The sequence below is a fragment of the Chiloscyllium plagiosum genome, unplaced genomic scaffold (genome assembly GCF_037043375.1).
Source record: "Chiloscyllium plagiosum isolate Xiang-an unplaced genomic scaffold, Cpla_swu_hap1 HiC_scaffold_41, whole genome shotgun sequence".
Taxonomy (NCBI): Eukaryota; Metazoa; Chordata; class Chondrichthyes; order Orectolobiformes; family Hemiscylliidae; genus Chiloscyllium; species Chiloscyllium plagiosum.
In genome coordinates, this window is record NW_028270179.1 from 35,728,513 (window position 1) to 35,747,209 (window position 18,697).

General features: G+C 44.1%; 1 protein-coding gene across 1 annotated transcript in view; it reads right to left on the bottom strand.

Annotated features, from left to right (window-relative positions):
- LOC148138228 (uncharacterized) overlaps positions 1 to 18,697 on the bottom strand; it is a 90,685-nt gene that overhangs the window by 14,266 nt on the left and 57,722 nt on the right. Inside the window, exon 3 of the mRNA XM_087981927.1 lies at positions 13,662 to 13,800. Within this exon, the coding sequence (XP_087838053.1) occupies positions 13,662 to 13,800 (139 nt within the window). The remainder of the gene's footprint in view (positions 1 to 13,661; positions 13,801 to 18,697) is intronic.

Below are 18,697 nucleotides of genomic sequence, written 5' to 3' on the forward strand. Positions count from 1 at the left end.
CTGCAGATGCTGGAGATCAGAGCTGAAAATGTGTTGCTGGTAAAGCACAGCAGGTCAGGCAGCATCCTGTTCCTTGGATGCTGCTGACCTGCTGTACTTTACCAGCAACACATTTTCAGCTGCTGTCATAATGGTAAATGCAAATATCATTGGATTATGGTATGTAGGGCATAATTCAAATTGATTAGAGTCATTGTCATAGAGATGTACAGCATGGAAACAGACCTTTCGGTCCAACCTGTCCATAGCGACCAGATTTCCCAAGCCAATATAATTTCACCTGCCAGCACCCAGCCTATGTCCCTCCAAACCCTTCCTATCAATCCAAATTCCCATAAATGTTGCAATTGTACCAGCCTCCACCACATCCTCTGGCAGCTCATTCCATGCGTAAAAGCGTTGCCCCTTAGGTCTATTTTATATCTTTCCGCTCTCACACTAAACCTATGCCCTCTAGTCCTGTACTCCCCGACCCCAGGAAACGACTTTGTCTATTTATCCTATCCATACCCCTCATAATTTTGTAAACCTCTATAAGGTCACCCCTCAGCCTCCGATGCTCCAGGGAAATCAGCCACAGCCTGTTCAGTCTCTAGCTATAGCTCAAATCTTCCAACCCTGGCAACATCCTTGTAAATCTTTTCTGAACCCTTTCAAGTTTCACAACATCGTTCCAATAGGAAGGAGACCAGAATTGCACGCAATATTCCAACAGCGGCCTAACAAATGTCTTGTACAGCCGCAACATGACCTCCCAACGCCTGTACTCAATACTCTGACCAATAAAGGAAAGCATACCAAACGCCGTCTTCACTATCCTATCTACCTGCGACTTCACTTTCAAGGAGCTATGAACCTGCACTCCCAGGTCTCTTTGTTCAGCAACACTCCCTAGGACCTTACCATTAAGTGTATGAGTCCTGCTAAGATTTGCTTTCCCAAAATGCTGCACCTCGCATTTACCTGAATTAACCTCCAAATGCTGCTTCTCAGCCCATTGGCCCATCTGATCAAGATCTGAAGTAACCCTCGTCGCTGTCCACAACACCTCCAATGTTGGTGTCATCTGTAAACTTACTAACTGTACCTCTTATGCTCGCATCCAAATTGAATTTGTTGTCGTATCATGGCAACACATCTGCAGTATTGGTATCACATACAAATTCTACATTTTACATTAATTCAGCACACTCTGGGCCGCTTTATGTCCGTGCCATCTTTCAGACTGTAAATGATACAATACATACCTACACCTCCATTGCATCAAACAGGCATGGACTCCCCAGCATGCTCACACTCCCAAACCTAGTTACGTGGGCACTGATATCACTCACACGCACATATAAGGACTCTGATACATTTTCACACACAACCACAAACGCACTGTCTCTGTCACAGGCAGAGATACACACATGCACAAACACACACTAACAAAAACATGCACACAGGAATACCACTCTAACACACTTTACACTCTCAGTCACACGCACGCATGCACAGTCACACATCAGGTGCACATGCTCACATGTTAGACAAACGCAGTCATGAACACATCACACTTGCAAACACACAGACCTACAAAAGCACAGACTGTTCACACAGTTGCACACGCACAGATTAATGCATAGAGAAACATTCATATGCTCAAACACATCAGACACACAGACACCCACAGTTATAAACTTATAGTTTCACAAACGTACACATACGCACTCATTCACATATACAAACACAAAATCACAAACATACATATAGAGACATGCACTCACACACAAACATTAACATGCACGCACAAACTCACATACACAAACACACCCAGAACTGACACACAAACGGATGAAATTTACAGAAATACAATATGTCTGATATATGGGCATTCTACAGTATTCAGAAGTGCCTCTCCACAGTAATGCAATATCTACTGAGTGACATGACTGACGTGGAGTAATTGAATCATAGAGGTATATAATATGAAAAAAAACACTTCAGTCCAACTTGTCAATGCTGACAAGGTAACCTAAACTAATCTAGCCCCATTTTTCAACATTCCGCACATATCCCTCTAAAGCCTTCATGTTCATATACCCATACAGATGCGTTTGAAATGCTGCAATTCCACCAGCGTCCTCCACTTCCCCGACAGCTGATTCCATGCATGCATCACTCACTGCGTGAAAAGGAGTGCCCCATAAACATCATTTAAACCTTTCACCTCTCACGTTTGATCTTTGCCCTCTAGTTTTGGACTACCCCACCCTGCATAAAAGTCATCATTATGCATGCTCATTATGATTTATAAACCTCTATAATTCTACCCCTCAATATCTGATGTTCCTGGGAAAATATCCCCTGGCGTTGCCATTGCCTGTTTTCCTCCTTTTGAAAGTGTTGTTCTTGAGACTGTACTTCGCAGTTTGATAAGTTATCTGAATTATCCATGGTGTCTGTGAGAACTGTTCAAATGCAATTGCATAAATCGTTTCCCAGAACACAGAGAGTGCATTCTTTGAACCTCAGGAATACACATGATAGGATGGATTTGTTAGCAGTCGAGGTGACAAAGGGGTGTGGGAGAATAACCAACATATTTCCTGAGTTGAAGACATTCAGTTATGAAGAGGGACTCAACGTCTCTGCATCAGACAGTCCCCACGACGGGGAATCAACTTTGTGAATCTTCCTCCAGGCAAGATGGGAAAATTGATTCAAGGGCTTTTGGTGAATTCAGAAGCATGACCCATCCCTCAGCTTTTGACAGGCTGTCCAGGAACAAGTTGTCCAAATGGAAAAAGCAGTGTGTTCGACAGCTCCAGCTCAACTGCTCAGCGCTATGTTTCTAGACTCAGACTGTAATTCAGAACTTAACCAATTATCTGAGTCATTCGTTGCGGCCCTGAGAACTGTTCTGCTGAAACTGCATAAAATGTAGCACGGTCTACCACGAGACTATTGTGTGTAATGCTGAGGGCGTAGCGATGGTGGAGTATAAAACAACACGTTGCCTGTTCTGATGACATTCAGTTATGAAGAGAGGTTGGACAGACTGGAGTTGTATTGTTCAAAACAGAGGACGAAATGGAGAGCAGACATGACTGACATATGTATAGTAGTGAGAGGTATACACATAATAGACAATCAAAAAAGATTCTCCTTGATGGAGTGATCAATGGCAGGGCAGCATAGATTTACAGGAAGGGGCAGATGACTTAGACTGAATGCATGATTTGTTTTTTATTTCACCCAGAATGTGGTGAGAATCTGGAACTCTGCCTGGCAATATGAAAAACGAAAGAATTGTGACGTCATTGAAGATATATTCAGATATAAGTATACACAGATTTCTGGTGCCCAAGTTCATTTCTCCCTGAAAGTGCTGTCAGCAGATGTGGGAATCAGTTCGGAGGAAGGTGTACTTGGTCTTGTAGTGAATTTTGTGCCGGTTGACTAAGATGATCCCGGACATCAGGATTATAATCTGAGGAAAGATTTGACAAATCAAGCCTCTATTCTCTGGAATATAGATGACTAAAGGCGAAGAGAACTAAGGGTTTTACGACATTACTATGGGGAGACAGTCTCGGTAAAAACAAATTGTTTCCACAGTTTGAAGGTGAAGTCAAAGATGTTCTGGGACAAACAGCTGGATTTCCCTCCCGAGACACATCACACTTCTACCGACAGCACGTGAACTACTTCTGATCAAGTATGTAGCTCACCACCACCTCCTCAAGGACAACTAAATACAGGCAATAAATGCCGGTCTCGGCCAGTGACGCCCACATCAAATTCTAAGAATTACGTGCAGGTCAATCAGGAATGATGATAGAAAGGACTGCTTCCCATAAACGAGATTTGTAACTCTCGATGTTAATTCGAGTGATAAATTTAAATCTGAGACAGACAATTTCTGATTTAGGAAGAATATGAATTTTCTGGGTGTAGGCAGGCATATGGAAATCTCCCACAGATCAGCCAAGTAACACTGTTTGGTTTCTGATGTCAACGTCTAGAAGACGCGATTAATCTTTGATTCCAGTTGCTGTGCATTTCAGCTCTTTTTTTACATTGTAATAGAACCCAAAATTAAATCAGTGGTCATTGTGTCAATGATGAATACCATCAACATACTCCGTGAGCCCATGAAAAGCAAATCCGTGTTGAGTCTTATCATTCACCCTCTCACCACTGTGTGCGACACTAATTTTACTGTTTGGAGCATTGATGTTAAAGGAAGCCATTCATTTGTTTATCGTACCTACAGAGACTTGTGCATATCCCCGTCGGCAAACAGAGGAACCATGTTTGTAACAGTGGCCTATGTGCTCTTTACGTGCTTACTGCTGTTTAAGTGTACGTTCAGCACGTGTTTTTGCAAAACAATCATGCCTTAGTGATGTTTCCTGTCCTCTTAGAAGTCCCATTGTCAATTCTGCGCTCCAGTGACATTACTCTCTGGTGTGCAGTTGTTTGGCTCTTACCTCTGACCCAGGAAGAACTGCAGGACAAACGACGTTTCAGTGGTAAGATCTTGACATTCTTCATGAAGGACATATGCTCGAAATTTCGAATTTCATGCGCCTCCAATCCTGCACAGCCTGCTGTGCCTTTCCAGCACCAAACTTTTCGAGTCTGATCTGGAGTGTTTGCAGTCCTCACTTGGCGTAATTTCAAAGGAAATGAAGCATAAAAGTCAGGAGGTTTTGCTGAGACTCTATAACCCTATAGTAGGGGCACAGCTGGAATATTGAGGAAATTTTTCGTTTCCTCATGTGACGATAGGTATAGTTAATGGGTAGTTCAGAGTTGGTTCAGTGATCGCAAGGTGAGACGGAAAATTAATCATGGAGGCAATCACGGAATAACCAGGGTAATGCAGGAAACTTTATTTGAGGATAATGAGATCAGCCGTGTTCTCACTGAAAAGCAGAGCAGACTTGATGGACTGGGTGTGGTGATGCTGGAAAAGCACAGCCAGACAGAGCTGAAGCACCTAATGAAGTGCTCGTGCCAAAACGTTTATTTTGCTGCTTTGCGGATGCTGCATGACCGGCTGTGCTTTTCCAGCTACACATTTTTAGACTCTGATCTCCAGAATCTTCAGTGCTCATTTCATCCTAGTTGATTGGCTGAATGTTTAACTTCTGCTATTCTGTCTTGGTCTAATATCTGTACATTACCACAGGTTTAAAACTTCACGATATCGATGCTTCTCCAAACTTGACCTTCTGTGACAGACACTGAATTAATGAGGTTACGATTGCAGGTCGTACTTCAAAAAGCCTGTTCTCTCAAAGCGGGTATCTTATCTGTAAAAATAACTATGTTTACCTCTTCCTTTATTACCAGACTTTCAACCCAAACTCTTTGAGCAGGGTTTGGTGAGCGGAGCAGCATGTAAGAAACATTGAATATTATAGTAGAGAAGGAGGACATTAGACTCAATGTGTCTGCCCAGGGGAGAATATAAAATTTGACTTTAGGCTATTGCCAGAAGCAACAAATATATGCAGATTTTTGTTAACCTCAAAATGACTTTTCAATTTAAAATAACATATCAAAATAGCTTCAAGTTGTAATTTGACACTGTGAACCTGTATTACTGCTTTGCTGAGTTAGCTGAATTAGAAGATAAAGCAGACAATGGAGTAATCCTAAAATGAGTCTCAAGACACAAATTGACCACACGGACTAACCTTCAACTGCTAGCATGAGATGATATCTTCATAAGACAATAACCATTTCCAGGGAATATCATTGGATTAACCTGTTGTCAATTATATCACCTTATTACATTTGATTGGTCTTTTCATGTTATTAAGGCTGTGCTGTCACGTTCAAAAACTTTTAATGATGTTTAATTTTCAAACGTCGTTGCTCAATTTCACCAAAGAATACAGAAGCTTTAACCTCTGCGTTGCGGACAAAACTGCGCCCGGTTGCCTTGTTTTATTAAACTGATAACCTTCATTTATACAGACTGCATTCCGTTGATTCTTTTGACCGATCACGAAACCGAGAGGTCCCGCCTGGGATCTACATCTTCACAGGCTTCAGTAACAGTTAAGCAGCATATTCCCTTTCTCCATCTGTATCTCCATATCCCTCCCAGACAGATGTCTATATTTATTTTTGGAATATACTGGCTCTCTTTTGAAACTTCCTTTGGAATCCACCTCCACCACTCTCCCAAGCAGCGTATTACAACTCCTAACATGTCACTGAATAGAAATGATTCTGATTAACAGATGTAGGAATCTGTTTACTTTTAAGCACGCCAAAGCCACTAACACCTTCCCACTCATTGTTGGCAAACTGTTGGAGAAACTCACAGTTCTGCTTCACAATTATCTCCAGTTTAAGATCATACCAATCAGTTCTCAATCGGCTATATGCATATTATACCAGACCTGAAGCAGTGCACACAGTTCTGGTCTTCACAAGCAGTTATTAGAATACACTGCAAGTACGCTGCACGATTGTCACACCAATAAATTAGGCTTAGAAAAGACAGTTAGAGATTAGCATTGTTCCAACTCTGTGTACCTCCCTGCGACGGCAGGTGGATGTCTATTGTGTCTAATTGCGAACATCAATAAACCTATTTCTGTTTTTATTCTCTGTCCTAGCTCGGCACCTTTAATGTATTTTAGAAAGAAAATGCTGCAGTGAAACATCATGTGATAACCTGTTTCCATGTTCGTCAATGGGGCATGCCCACTTTTCCAAATGTGTTGTGTACCTTTCTGATATCAAAGAAGACAAAGCAACATACAACTCTCAAAAGCATCTGAGTTTGCAAATGTACAAATGTACCATCCCAGCAATTCCGGCTCCATTTGATTGTGTCAAACCATTGCATTCTCAGCAACGTAAATAAAACTGGATGATACTGATAAGTCGATATCTCAGTTCACACCATGACAGAGAAGAAGGGGGAAGTCAGAAAATGGGCAAGATACAATGACGGACCTCTTGTGTGTTGGTCTTTAGTTAGACCATAGATTGAGGATTGTGTGAACTTCTGATCGCCACAGTATAGGATATGGAGGTTTGGAGAGTATCCAAAAGGGATTTACGAGGAGGGTGCATGTATGGAATTATACCAACTGTTAGAAGAGATGAGACATTCATAAATTTGTTTAGCTCGAGTATTAGAGATGCTGAGAGACGCGGATACATCAGCAAGGCAAGATATTTTTTTACCCCGGGGCAGAAGTGCGAAATATAGAAATAGAACCCCAACAGTGTGTGGAAAGAGGCCCTTTGATGCAACAAGTTGACACCAATCGTCGAAAAAGTAATCCAAACGAACCCATTCACCTACCCTACATTAATGCACCTAACCTCCACATCCCTGAAGAATATGGGCAATTTTGCATGACCGAACCTGCATACCCGTGGGTGGAAACGGGAGCACCCAAAAGAAGCCGCCGCAGACACGTGGCGAATGTCCAAACTCCACAGAGACAGTCATGCGTGGCTGGAATCGAATGCAAGTTGATGGCACTCTGAAGCAGCAGTGCTGAACACTTAGCCACCATGCGACCTTAGACGTCATGCTTTCAGTTTGACAAAGTTTGAAGTAAGAGCAGAAAAATGGAAATGGAATGTGCAAGGAAAATATTTTTACACATTCAAGTGGCAGGTGTCTGGAACACACTGCCACAGGAAGCTTGTGGCAAAGGATTTGTTAGCAAGGGTGTTAAGGTACTTGGACAGACACATGAGCAGACAGAGAGTAGTGGAACAAAAGTCATAGGCAGGTAGATGGGATTAATTGAGCATGTCATCATTGTCTACACGGACACAACGGCAAAACTACCTGTTCCTGTGCTGTCCTGTAAAATATTTTATGCAGCAGTTTATATCCAAAGTGAGTCTAGATATGCTTGGGCTGTTTTCTATGAATCAGAGAAGCTAGCTGGAAGATCTGTTTGAGCTCTGTAAGCTTCCGAAGGGAACAGAAAGCAGTTACTTCTCAAACTTGATGTTTTAATAACGAGGCTGGACATTTTGAAATTGAATGACTGAAAGCTTTGGGGTGGCATGGCGGCTCAGCTGTTCGTTCTACTGTGTCACAGCGCCAGGAACCCGGTATCGATTCCAGATTTTGGTGACTGGATGGAATTTGCAAATTCTCCCTACGTCTTCGCGGGCTTCCTCTGGGTGCTCAGGTTTCCTCTGACAAGCCCCAAAATATGCTGGTTCGGAAGATTGTCCGTACTACGTTTCCCACAGGGTGTTTCTTTTTCACCATGGGAATTGTTGTGTTACAGGGATGGGCTGGGTCTGAGTGGGATGTTCTTTGGGAGGATCGGTTTGCATGTGCTGGGTGAATACATAGCTTCCATGCTGTAGAAGCAATTTCTATGACTGTAATGTTCACAGGGGAGTTGACGAGGAACGTTTTCAGCCAGCGAATGCTGGGGATCTAGAATACACTGTCCGGGTGACGAGCTGAGTCAGGACTACTTGCAACCTTTAAAATGCCCTTCGATAAGACACTTGACGTGCCCGAACATTCAGAGTTATGCTTTATAATATTGTGTCTCTTGTACCTTTCGAATGTTACCTCACACTTTGCACTTGAAGAGGCTATGGGCCTCCGCTGTACTCGGCTTCTATAACTCTCAGCTCGAACACGGGCAAACCACAGCCTGCAGTTAAAGTCGCTGGCTCATTCTATCCTCTTCCTTGCCACTGAGAGTGCACTTCAGTCATCACACCAAGAACCTCCGTAGCCTCACGTTCTGAGTTGAAAGACTGGAAAGGAAACTGGGAGTCGCACTGGGTTTAAGTAGGAGACACAATTTACGTTGCTTGTTAGTCAACACCAAAACAACACCAGTCACATCAGTTCTTATCCGTATCATTCAAACACGGAAGGAAGAATCTGCTAGATATTGTTTGCATAAGACGTTGGCCGAGCAGTTCATTGAGCAATACACACATAAATAATCTCCCTGTTACAAACACCATATAGAACACAGAGCCATCCAGCATAGTACAGGCCCTTCAGCCCTCAATGTTGCACAGACGTTGGAAACCATCCGAAGCCCAGCTAAACTTCACTGTTCCATGATCATCTGCCATGTTCATCAATTGCGAATTAAAATTCCTTTCGCGTTGACAAGTCTACTATTGTTACAGGCAGAGCTTACTACTCTCTGAATAAAGAAACTACCTCTGACCTCTGTCCTGTATCATTCACCCTCAACTTAAAGTTATGTCGCCATGGGATAGCCATCACGATCAGAGGAAAAAAGACTGTCACTGTTTACCCTGTAGAATTCTCTGAACATCTTAAATGTCTCTATTAAGTCACCTCTCAACTTTCTTCTCCCGAAGGGAAACAGTCTCAACTTATGCGAACTAAACTGTCCACAATACTCCAAATGCGACCGCACCTGAGTTTTGTACAGTTGCAACAGGACTGCATGGCTCCGAAACTCAGTCCCTCCTCCAACAAAGGCTCGTACAAGCATGCCTTTTTAACAGCCCTATCAACGTGGGTGACAAATTTCAGGGACCTACGTATATGGATACCGAGATCTCTCGGCTCACCCACACTGCCAAGAATCATACCAATATCCCAATACTCTATATTCCTGTTACCCCTTCCAAAGTAAATCACCTCACACGTTTCCGCATTAAATTCCATTTTCCATCTCTCTGCCCAGCTCTGCAGCTAATCTGAGTTCCTCTGGAACCTACACCATCGGTCGCACTGTCCACAACGCCATCCGCCTTAGTGTCATGCGCAAATTTACAAACCAATCATACTACGCCCTTATCCAGGTCATTTATGGAAATGTGAAACAGCAGTGGCCCCAAAACAGTTCTTTGCAGTACAGCACTAGTAACTGAACACCACAATGGAAATTCCCATCAACCAGCACCATCAGTCGTCTTTCAGAGAGCCAATCTCTGGTACAAACCGTTAAATCACACTCAATCGCATACCTCCATATTTTCTGCAGTATCCTTCCGTGGGGAATCTTATCAAACGTTTTACTGAAATCCATATACAACATATCAAGGGATTTACCCTCATCGTCCTGTTCGATCACAATCTCAAAGAACTGAATCAGGTTTGTGAGGCACTACCGTGTTGACTATCCCTATATCATTCCTATCTCGCTGATAACAAGTCTTATCATTCTTTTCAACACGTTAGCTAGAGTTGAAGTAAGGTTCTCTGGTCGAGGATTACCCTTGCTTTCCTTCTTGAACAAGGGGACCACATTTGCTATCCACCACTCTTCTGGCACTATTCCTGTAGACAATGATGGAATAAAGATCAAAGCCAAATGTTCTGCAATCTCGTCCTTAGCTTCCGAGAGTTTCCTAAAACAAATCCCATCCGGCCCAGACGATTTATCTACCTTCACAATTTCCACAAGTGCGAACACCTACTCCTTCTGCACCTCAATCCTGTATGGTCTGACAGCCTGTACTTCAGTATTCTCTTCAACAACATGATCATTTTCCAGTGTGAAAGGTGACGAAAGATGTTTATTTAGCTCCTCTCCTATCTTCTCTCACTCCTCACACAATAACCCATGGCTGTCCTTGAATGGGCCTATTCTTACTCCATTCATTGTTTATTCGTGACAACCCTATTGAAAATTTTAGGTTAGCCCGTTATCCGACCTGCCAAAGAATTCTCATGCCCTCTTCTGGCTCTTCTTAGCTCTCTGTTTAGGTCCTTGCTCGGTAACTTGTAACTCTCAAGAACACTAACCAAGCATTCATGTCTCATCCTCACGTAAGCATCCTTCATCCACTTGACAAGAGATTTGAAGTCTTTCCCTGCCTGACAGTTGCATGCTTATCAAGGTCACGCAGTAGCTGTTCCTTGAAGAAACGTCACATTTCAATTGTGTCCATCCCTTGCAGTTTCCTATGCCATCCCATAAATCCTAAATCTTGTCTAATCGCATCACTATTGCTTTCCCCCCAGCTGTAACTGTCGCACTGCGGTGCATATCTAGACCTCTCCATCGCTAAATTAAACATAATCGAATTATGGCCACTATCACCAAAGTGCTCGCCTTGCTCCGAATCTAACACCTGGCCTGGTTCATTACCCAGTACCAAATCCATTGTGGCCCCGCCTCTTGTTGGTCGATCTGCATAGTGTATCAGGAAACAGTCGAGCACACATTGGACAAAAGCTGACCCATCTAAACAACTCGAACTGTATCCTTTCAATATTTGGAATGTTAACAACCTCTTAACATCTACCTTGTTGCTTTCACTCCAACCACAACCAGCTTTGTAATTCTTTCCTCTACATTACTGAAACGTTTTGGAGGCCTATAGAAAACTCCCAACAGGGTGAACCCTCCTTTTCCTCAGCCCACAGTACCTCAGTAGACAAGTCCTCATCAATGTCCTTTATGCCACCGTAATACCGTTCTTGACCAGCAATGCTATATCTCTCCGTCTTTTGCAACCTTACCTGTTCTCACAGAAATATCCAAATCCCGGAATCTGCAACAACCATTCCTGTCCCTGCTCTCTCCATGTCTCTGGAACGTTCACAACATTGAAGTCCCAGGTATCAAACAGGATACTCTTGCGATCTTGAAACCTCATTTATAATCTCACTACTCTCAACCTCCTGTACACTGCAACGACAACTCAGATTCCCATCCCCCTACTGAATTAATTTGAAACCTCCCGAAGAGCATTAGCAAATCCCCGCCACCCCGGACATTAATACCCCTTCGATTCTGGTGTAGATCATCACGTTTTAAGGGACCCACCTACCGCTGGATGAGCTCCAATTATCCAAGTATCCGTATCTCTTCCTCCTCCACTATCCCTGTAGCCATGTGTTCAACTCCTCTCTCTCGCTCTGCGTATTCCATCCCTCGCTAGCGTGTGGCACAAGTTACAAACCAGAGATGGCGACTCTGTTTGTTATATCAACCCTCGCTCCATGAATGTCTGCCATATGTACACATGCCTTACCTACCTATATCGTTGGTGTCTACGTCGACCACAACTTGGTGGTGCTACGTCTCCCCCTAAAATATCCAGAGAACAAGATCCGAGACATCACAAGCCCTGGCACCTTGGAGGCAACACACCAACCGTGTGTCTCTCTCATTCCGACAGAAAATCTCCTTTCTATCCCCATAACTATGGCGTCCCCAATAACTCATGCTCTGCTCTACTCCCCACTTCCTTTCTGAACAGTAGGGACAGACTCTGTACCAGAGATCTGTAGCCCGTTACTTATCCCTGTTATGTCGTCCACCATAATATCCAAAACGGTATGCTTGCTATTGAGGGGAACGGCCACAGGGGATCCCAGCACTGTCTGTCTGCTCCCTTTCTGCCCCTTGACTGTAACCCACCTACCTTTTATCTGCACCTGTGGTGTGATATACCTCTCTGTAACTACTCTCAATTACCCTCTCAGCCTTCCGAATGATCTAAAGTTCATCCATCTCTAGCTCCAATTCCCTAACATGGTACCTGAAGAGCTGGACTCAGGTGCACATCCCGTAGATGAAGACAACGGGGTCATATCAGGACGTGAAATTGCCAGGTATTTTCCGCGGAGCCACCTGAACACGCAACCATGGAACATAAGGAGTCCAGGCAAATCTTCGAGACTGCTACCCCTTCCTCACACACACTAACACACTCAATAAGATCAAAGTTATTTCAATTTTATTCCCATCTCTGTATTACTGCACAGCGCTCGATCAGCATTCTTTCTCTCAGTCATCAAGAATCTCGCTATACCTGCCGAAAAAATCTCCTTTAAATCCATAGTCGATTCAGGAAGGGAATTCTGAAGACTGGTAAACGGTTGAGAGAGAAAAAAGAAACTTCATTATCTCGGTTTTAAATGGGCGCCTCCTTATTTTTATGCAAAAGCACCTTATTTTGAGACATTGGATGATACATTCGTGAGAATGTAAAACAAATAATTTGTAAGTAAGCAGACTGCTGGAAATGTTGTCGTGCAGTTAATAATGGGGAGCATGGTCTCAGTCTATTGTTTGATATTGTTTAACTGCTAAATTTAATGGAGTGTTGGAAGATGGAATTTCATGCCGATCAGTGCGTGGTGATGCATTCTGGGCCCTCTAATAAGCGAAGGATATACAGAATGCATGGCAGGTCCCCAGAGAGCACTTCTGAACTGCGGGATCTTCTTGTACAAGGCTACAGATCCCTCGAGGTGTCAAGTTGGTGAAGAAGGCATGCGAGTTGCATGCCTTCATTAGCCATTCGTAGAGTCTGGAGAAAGCAAATCTCGTTACAATTTCGTAAAATATTGTCAGGCCTCAAATGCAATACTGTGTTGCCCTAATATCAAAAGGACTGATTTTACTGCAGACATTGCAGAAGAGATTCATCAGGACATTGCGTGGGATGAAACGTCTCAGTTAAGAGGAGAGGCTGTATTTTTCTTTATCTTTGGAACAGACGAGTATTGGTGTGTGGGAGAAATCTGATTGATACATTCAATTATAAGTGGCACAGACACCACTCACTTCCCCAAGGCAAATGTGTACCAGACCCGGAGACACAACTTCAAAATGACGAGTAAGTGGTTTAGAATTGTACGCATATTATCTCCAGATGGATTCAAAACTGCTCGCACGAGGCCAGTACTCATATCTACGATAACTCACCTTCTCTACCAGTGCTGCTGCATTCAAGGATCTATCGAAATTCACATCAAAGTCCCTCTGATGCTCCAGTTTTTCCTGGGCTCCCACCATCACGTGTTCAAAATCCCAGTAGCGCTGCTCTCCAAACGTCTGTCGTGCTCTGATGGAGTTATATGCACACAACTTTAATAATTAATTAGTTATAGAACATAGAACATAGAAGAATACAGCGCAGTACAGGCCCTTTGGCCCTCGATGTTGCGCCAATCCAAGCCCACCTAACCTATACTAACCCACTATCCTCCATATACCTATCCAATGCCCGCTTAAATGCCCATAAAGAGGGAGAGTCCACCACTGCTACTGGCAGGGAATTCCATGAACTTACGACTCGCTGAGTGAAGAACCTACCCCTAACTTCAGTCTATATCTACCCCCCCTTAATTTAAAGCTATGCCCCCTTGTAATACCCGACTCCATACGCGGGAAAAGGTTCACACTGTCAACCCTATCTAACCCCCTAATCATCTTGTACACCTCAATCAAGTTACCCCTAAACCTTCTTTTCTCTAATGAAAACAGCCCCAAGTGTCTCAGTCTTTCCTCATACGATCTTCCTTCCATACCAGGCAACATCCTGGTAAACCTCCTCTGCACCCGTTCCAGTGCCTCCACATCCTTCCTATAGTATGGCGACCAAAACTGCACACAATATTCCAGATGCGGCCGCACCAGAGTCTTATACAACTGCATCATGACCTCAGGACTCCGGAACTCAATTCCTCTACCAATAAAAGCCAGTACGCCATATGCCTTCCTCACTGCACTATTTACCTGGGTGGCAACTTTCAGAGATCTGTGTACATGGACACCAAGATCCCTCTGCTCATCCACACTACCAAGTATTCGACCATTAGCCCAGTACCCCATCTTTTTGTTATTCTTCCCAAAGTGAATCACCTCACACTTAGCTACATTGAATTCCATTTGCCACCTTTCTGCCCAGCTCTGCAGCTTCTCTATATCCTGCTGTAACCTGCCACATCCTTCCTCACTGTCAACAACTCCTCCGACTTTCGTATCATCCGCAAACTTGCTCACCCAACCTTCTAACCCCTCTTCCAGGTCATTTATAAAAATGACAAACAGCAATGGTCCCAAAACAGATCCTTGCGGAACACCGCTAGTGACGGCACTCCATGAAGAAACTTTGCCATCAACTACTACCCTCTGTCTTCTTCCATCCAGCCAATACCTAATCCAAACCTCCAACTCACCCTCAATGCCATATCTCCGTATTTTCTGCAGTAGCCTACCATGGGGAACCTTATCAAACGCCTTACTAAAATCCATATATACCACATCTACCGCTTTCCCCTCATCAACCTCCTTCGTCACCTTTTCAAAGAATTCAATAAGGTATGTGAGGCACGACCTGCCCTTCACAAAACCATGCTGACTATCCTTGATCACATTATTCCTATCCAGATGTGCATAAATCCTATCCCTTACAATTCTCTCTAAGACTTTGCCCACAACAGAAGTGAGACTCACCGGCCTATAGTTACTAGGGTTATCCCTACTCCCCTTTTTGAACAAGGGAACCACATTTGCTATCCTCCAGTCTTCTGGCACTACTCCTGTAGACAAAGAGGACATAAAAATCAAGGCCAATGGCTCTGCAATCTCCTCCCTTGCTTCCCAGAGAATCCTAGGATAAATGCCATCAGGCCCAGGGGACTTATCTATTTTCACCTTTTCCAGGATTTCCAACACCTCTTCTCTACATACCTCAAAGCCATCCATTCTACTTATTTGTGACTCAGTATTCACATCGACGACAATGCCCTGTTCCTGAGTAAATACTGAAGAAAAGTATTCATTCAGTGTCTCCCCAATCTCTTCCGCCTCCACACACAACTTCCCACTACTATCCTTGACTGGACCTATTCCTACCCTAGTCATTCTTTTATTCCTAACATACCTATAGAAAGCCTTAGGGTTTTCCCTAATCCTACCGACTAAGGACCTTTCATGTCCCCTCCTTGCTGCTCTTAGCTCTCTCTTCAGGTCCTTCCTGGCTACCCTATAACTCCCAATCGCCCCAATTGAACCTTCACGTCTCATCTTGAGATAGGCCGCCCTCTTCCATTTAACAAGGGATTCCAATTCCTTATTAAACCACGGCTCCCTCGCACGACCCTTTCCTCCTTGCCTGACAGGTACATAATTATCAAGGACACTCAATAGTTGCTCCTTGAACAAGCTCCACATATCATTTACACTCTTGCCTTGGAGTCTACTTTTCCAAGCCACACATCCTAAGTCATGCCTCACCGCATCATAATTTCCCTGACCCCAGCTATAACTCTTGCCCTGTAGTACACACTTATCCCTCTCCATCACGAGAGTAAAAATCACCGAATTATGGTCACTATCCCCAAAGTGCTCACCTACCTCTAATTCTAACACCTGGCCTGGTTCGTTACCCAGAACCAAATCCAGTATGGCCTCACCTCTTGTTGGCCTGTCTACATATTGTGTCAGGAAACTCTCCTGCACACATTGAACAAACACTGACCCATCTAACGAACTTGAGCTATAGCTTTCCCAATCAATATCAGGAAAGTTAAAGTCCCCCATAACAACCACCCTATTACTGTCACTCATCTCCTGAATCACCTTCCCTATCCTTTCTTCAATGATTCTATGACTATTAGGAGGCCTGTAAAAGACTCCTAACAGGGTGACCTCACCTTTCCTATTCCTAACCTCAGCCCAAACTACCTCAGATGGCAAGTCCTCATCCATCGTCCTTTCCACCACTGTAATACTATCTTTGACAAGCAATGCCACACCTCCCCCTCTTTTACCCCCACCTCTGACCCTACTAAAACATTTAAATCCTGGAACCTGCAACAGCCAATCCTGTCCCTGTTCTAGCCATGTCTCCGTAATAGCCACAACATCGAAGTCCCAGGTACCAACCCACGCTGCAAGTTCACCTACCTTATTTCGTATACTTCTTGCATTGAAATATACACACTTCAAGCCACTTTCCTGTTTACAGGCACCCTCCTTTGAAATTGATGCCATGTTCCTAACCTCCCTACACTCCAGGCCCTGTACCCTGAAGCTACAATCTGGGTTCCCATGCCCCTGCAGAGTTAGTTTAAACCCCCCCCCAAGAGCACTAGCAAACCTCCCCCCAAAGATACTGGTGCCCCTCAGGTTCAGGTGTAGACCATCCTGTTTATAGAGGTCCCACCGTCCCCAGAAAGAACCCCAGTTATCCAAAAATCGGAATCCCTCCCTCCTGCACCATCCCCGTAGCCACGCATTTAAGTGTTCTCTTTCCCTATTCCTCGAATCTCTATCACGTGGCACGGGTAACAAACCAGAGACAACAACTCTGTTCGTTCTAACTCCGAGCTTCCAACCTAGCTCCCTGAAAGCCTGTGGAAGAGCTGGTAGACTATTTGAGAAAGATTGGAGACATGACAGACAATAGATATGAGGTGGTGTGGCCACCCTCTTTTACACGAAAGTTTACTTCATTCAATTAATTAGCCCTCTCCCTTCGATAGTTTCTCACTCCTAAATGCTCCCCCTCCAAAATTGCGGTAATACTTCAGCACTGAGGCTTCAACAATGGACTACTCCCTCAGTACTAACCACCTGGCAGCAGAGAGCTACCTGAACACTGACCCTCTAACGGTGCTGTCTTTACTCAAAATCGACCAATCCGCAGTGAAGCATTCTGTCAACATTGACACTCTGACACCTTGGCGCTACCTCCGTAGAATTGCAAAACACTCCGCTAATAATACTCTTGATGAGTTTGCTCTGGAACGCTTTCAACACTTTTCACCTCCGAGGAAGGATGATTTGCCAATGGAGTCAATGCACAAAAGTTTATCAGACTGTTTCATGGGATGGCAGGATTAATATATGAAGAGAGACTGAATCTGTTAGAACTAGATTCACTGGCATTAACACAAATGAGCTGTGATCACAACAAATCATTTAAAATTCTAACAGAAGTGGGCGGCACGGTGGCACAGTGGTTAGCACTGCTGCCTCGCAGCGCCAGAGACCCGGGTTCAATTCCTGCCTCAGGCGACTGACTGTGTGGAGTTTGCACGTTCTCCCCGTGTCTGCATGGGTTTCCTCCGGGTGCTCCGGTTTCCTCCCACAGTCCAAAGATGTGCAGGTCAGGTGAATTGGCCATGCTAAATTGCCCGTAGTGTTAGGTAAGGGGTAAATGTAGGGGTATGGGTGGGTTACGCTTCGGCGGGTCAGTGTGGACTTGTTGGGCCGAAGGGCCTGTTTCCACACTGTAAAGTAATCTAATCTAGAATTCAGCAGAGGGCAGGGAGTGTATTCCCAATAACGCAAGGTCTGGAAGATTGTGGTCAAAGTCTAATGATATGGGGTTGGCTTGTCTGAACAGAGATGAAAATATACATTTTGCCCCAGAGTGTGATAAGCCTGTGGAATCTCCTATCAGGGAAAGCGATGGAGTCCGAAACATTAAACATTTTTCAAAAGGGGTTAGATATTGTTATTTGGGAGAATAGGATCAAAGGGTTTGGAGAAGAAGGTGAAAGTAAAGGAGTCGGTTTGATTATCAGCCATGGGCATGTTGACTCTTGCAACAGTCTAGAAGATACGAGTGGCTTCTTCCTGTTAGAACATAGAACATAGAACTGTACAGCACAGAACATGCCCTTCAGCCCACGATGTTGTGCCGACCATTGGTCCTCATGTATGCACTCTCAAATTTCTGTGACCATATGCATGTCCAGCAGTCTCTTAAATGTCCCCAATAACCTTGCTTCCACAACTGCTGCTGGCAAAGCATCCCATGCTCTCACAACTCTCTGTGTAAAGAACCCGCCTCTGACGTCCCCTCTAAACTTTGCTCCAACCAGCTTAAAACTATGACCCCTCGTGTTAGCCATTTCTGCCCTGGGAAATAGTCTCTGGTTATCAACTGTATCTATGCCTCTCGTGGCTGCTTTGCTTTTCCGTGTTTGGAGAGATGTCAGGAGTGC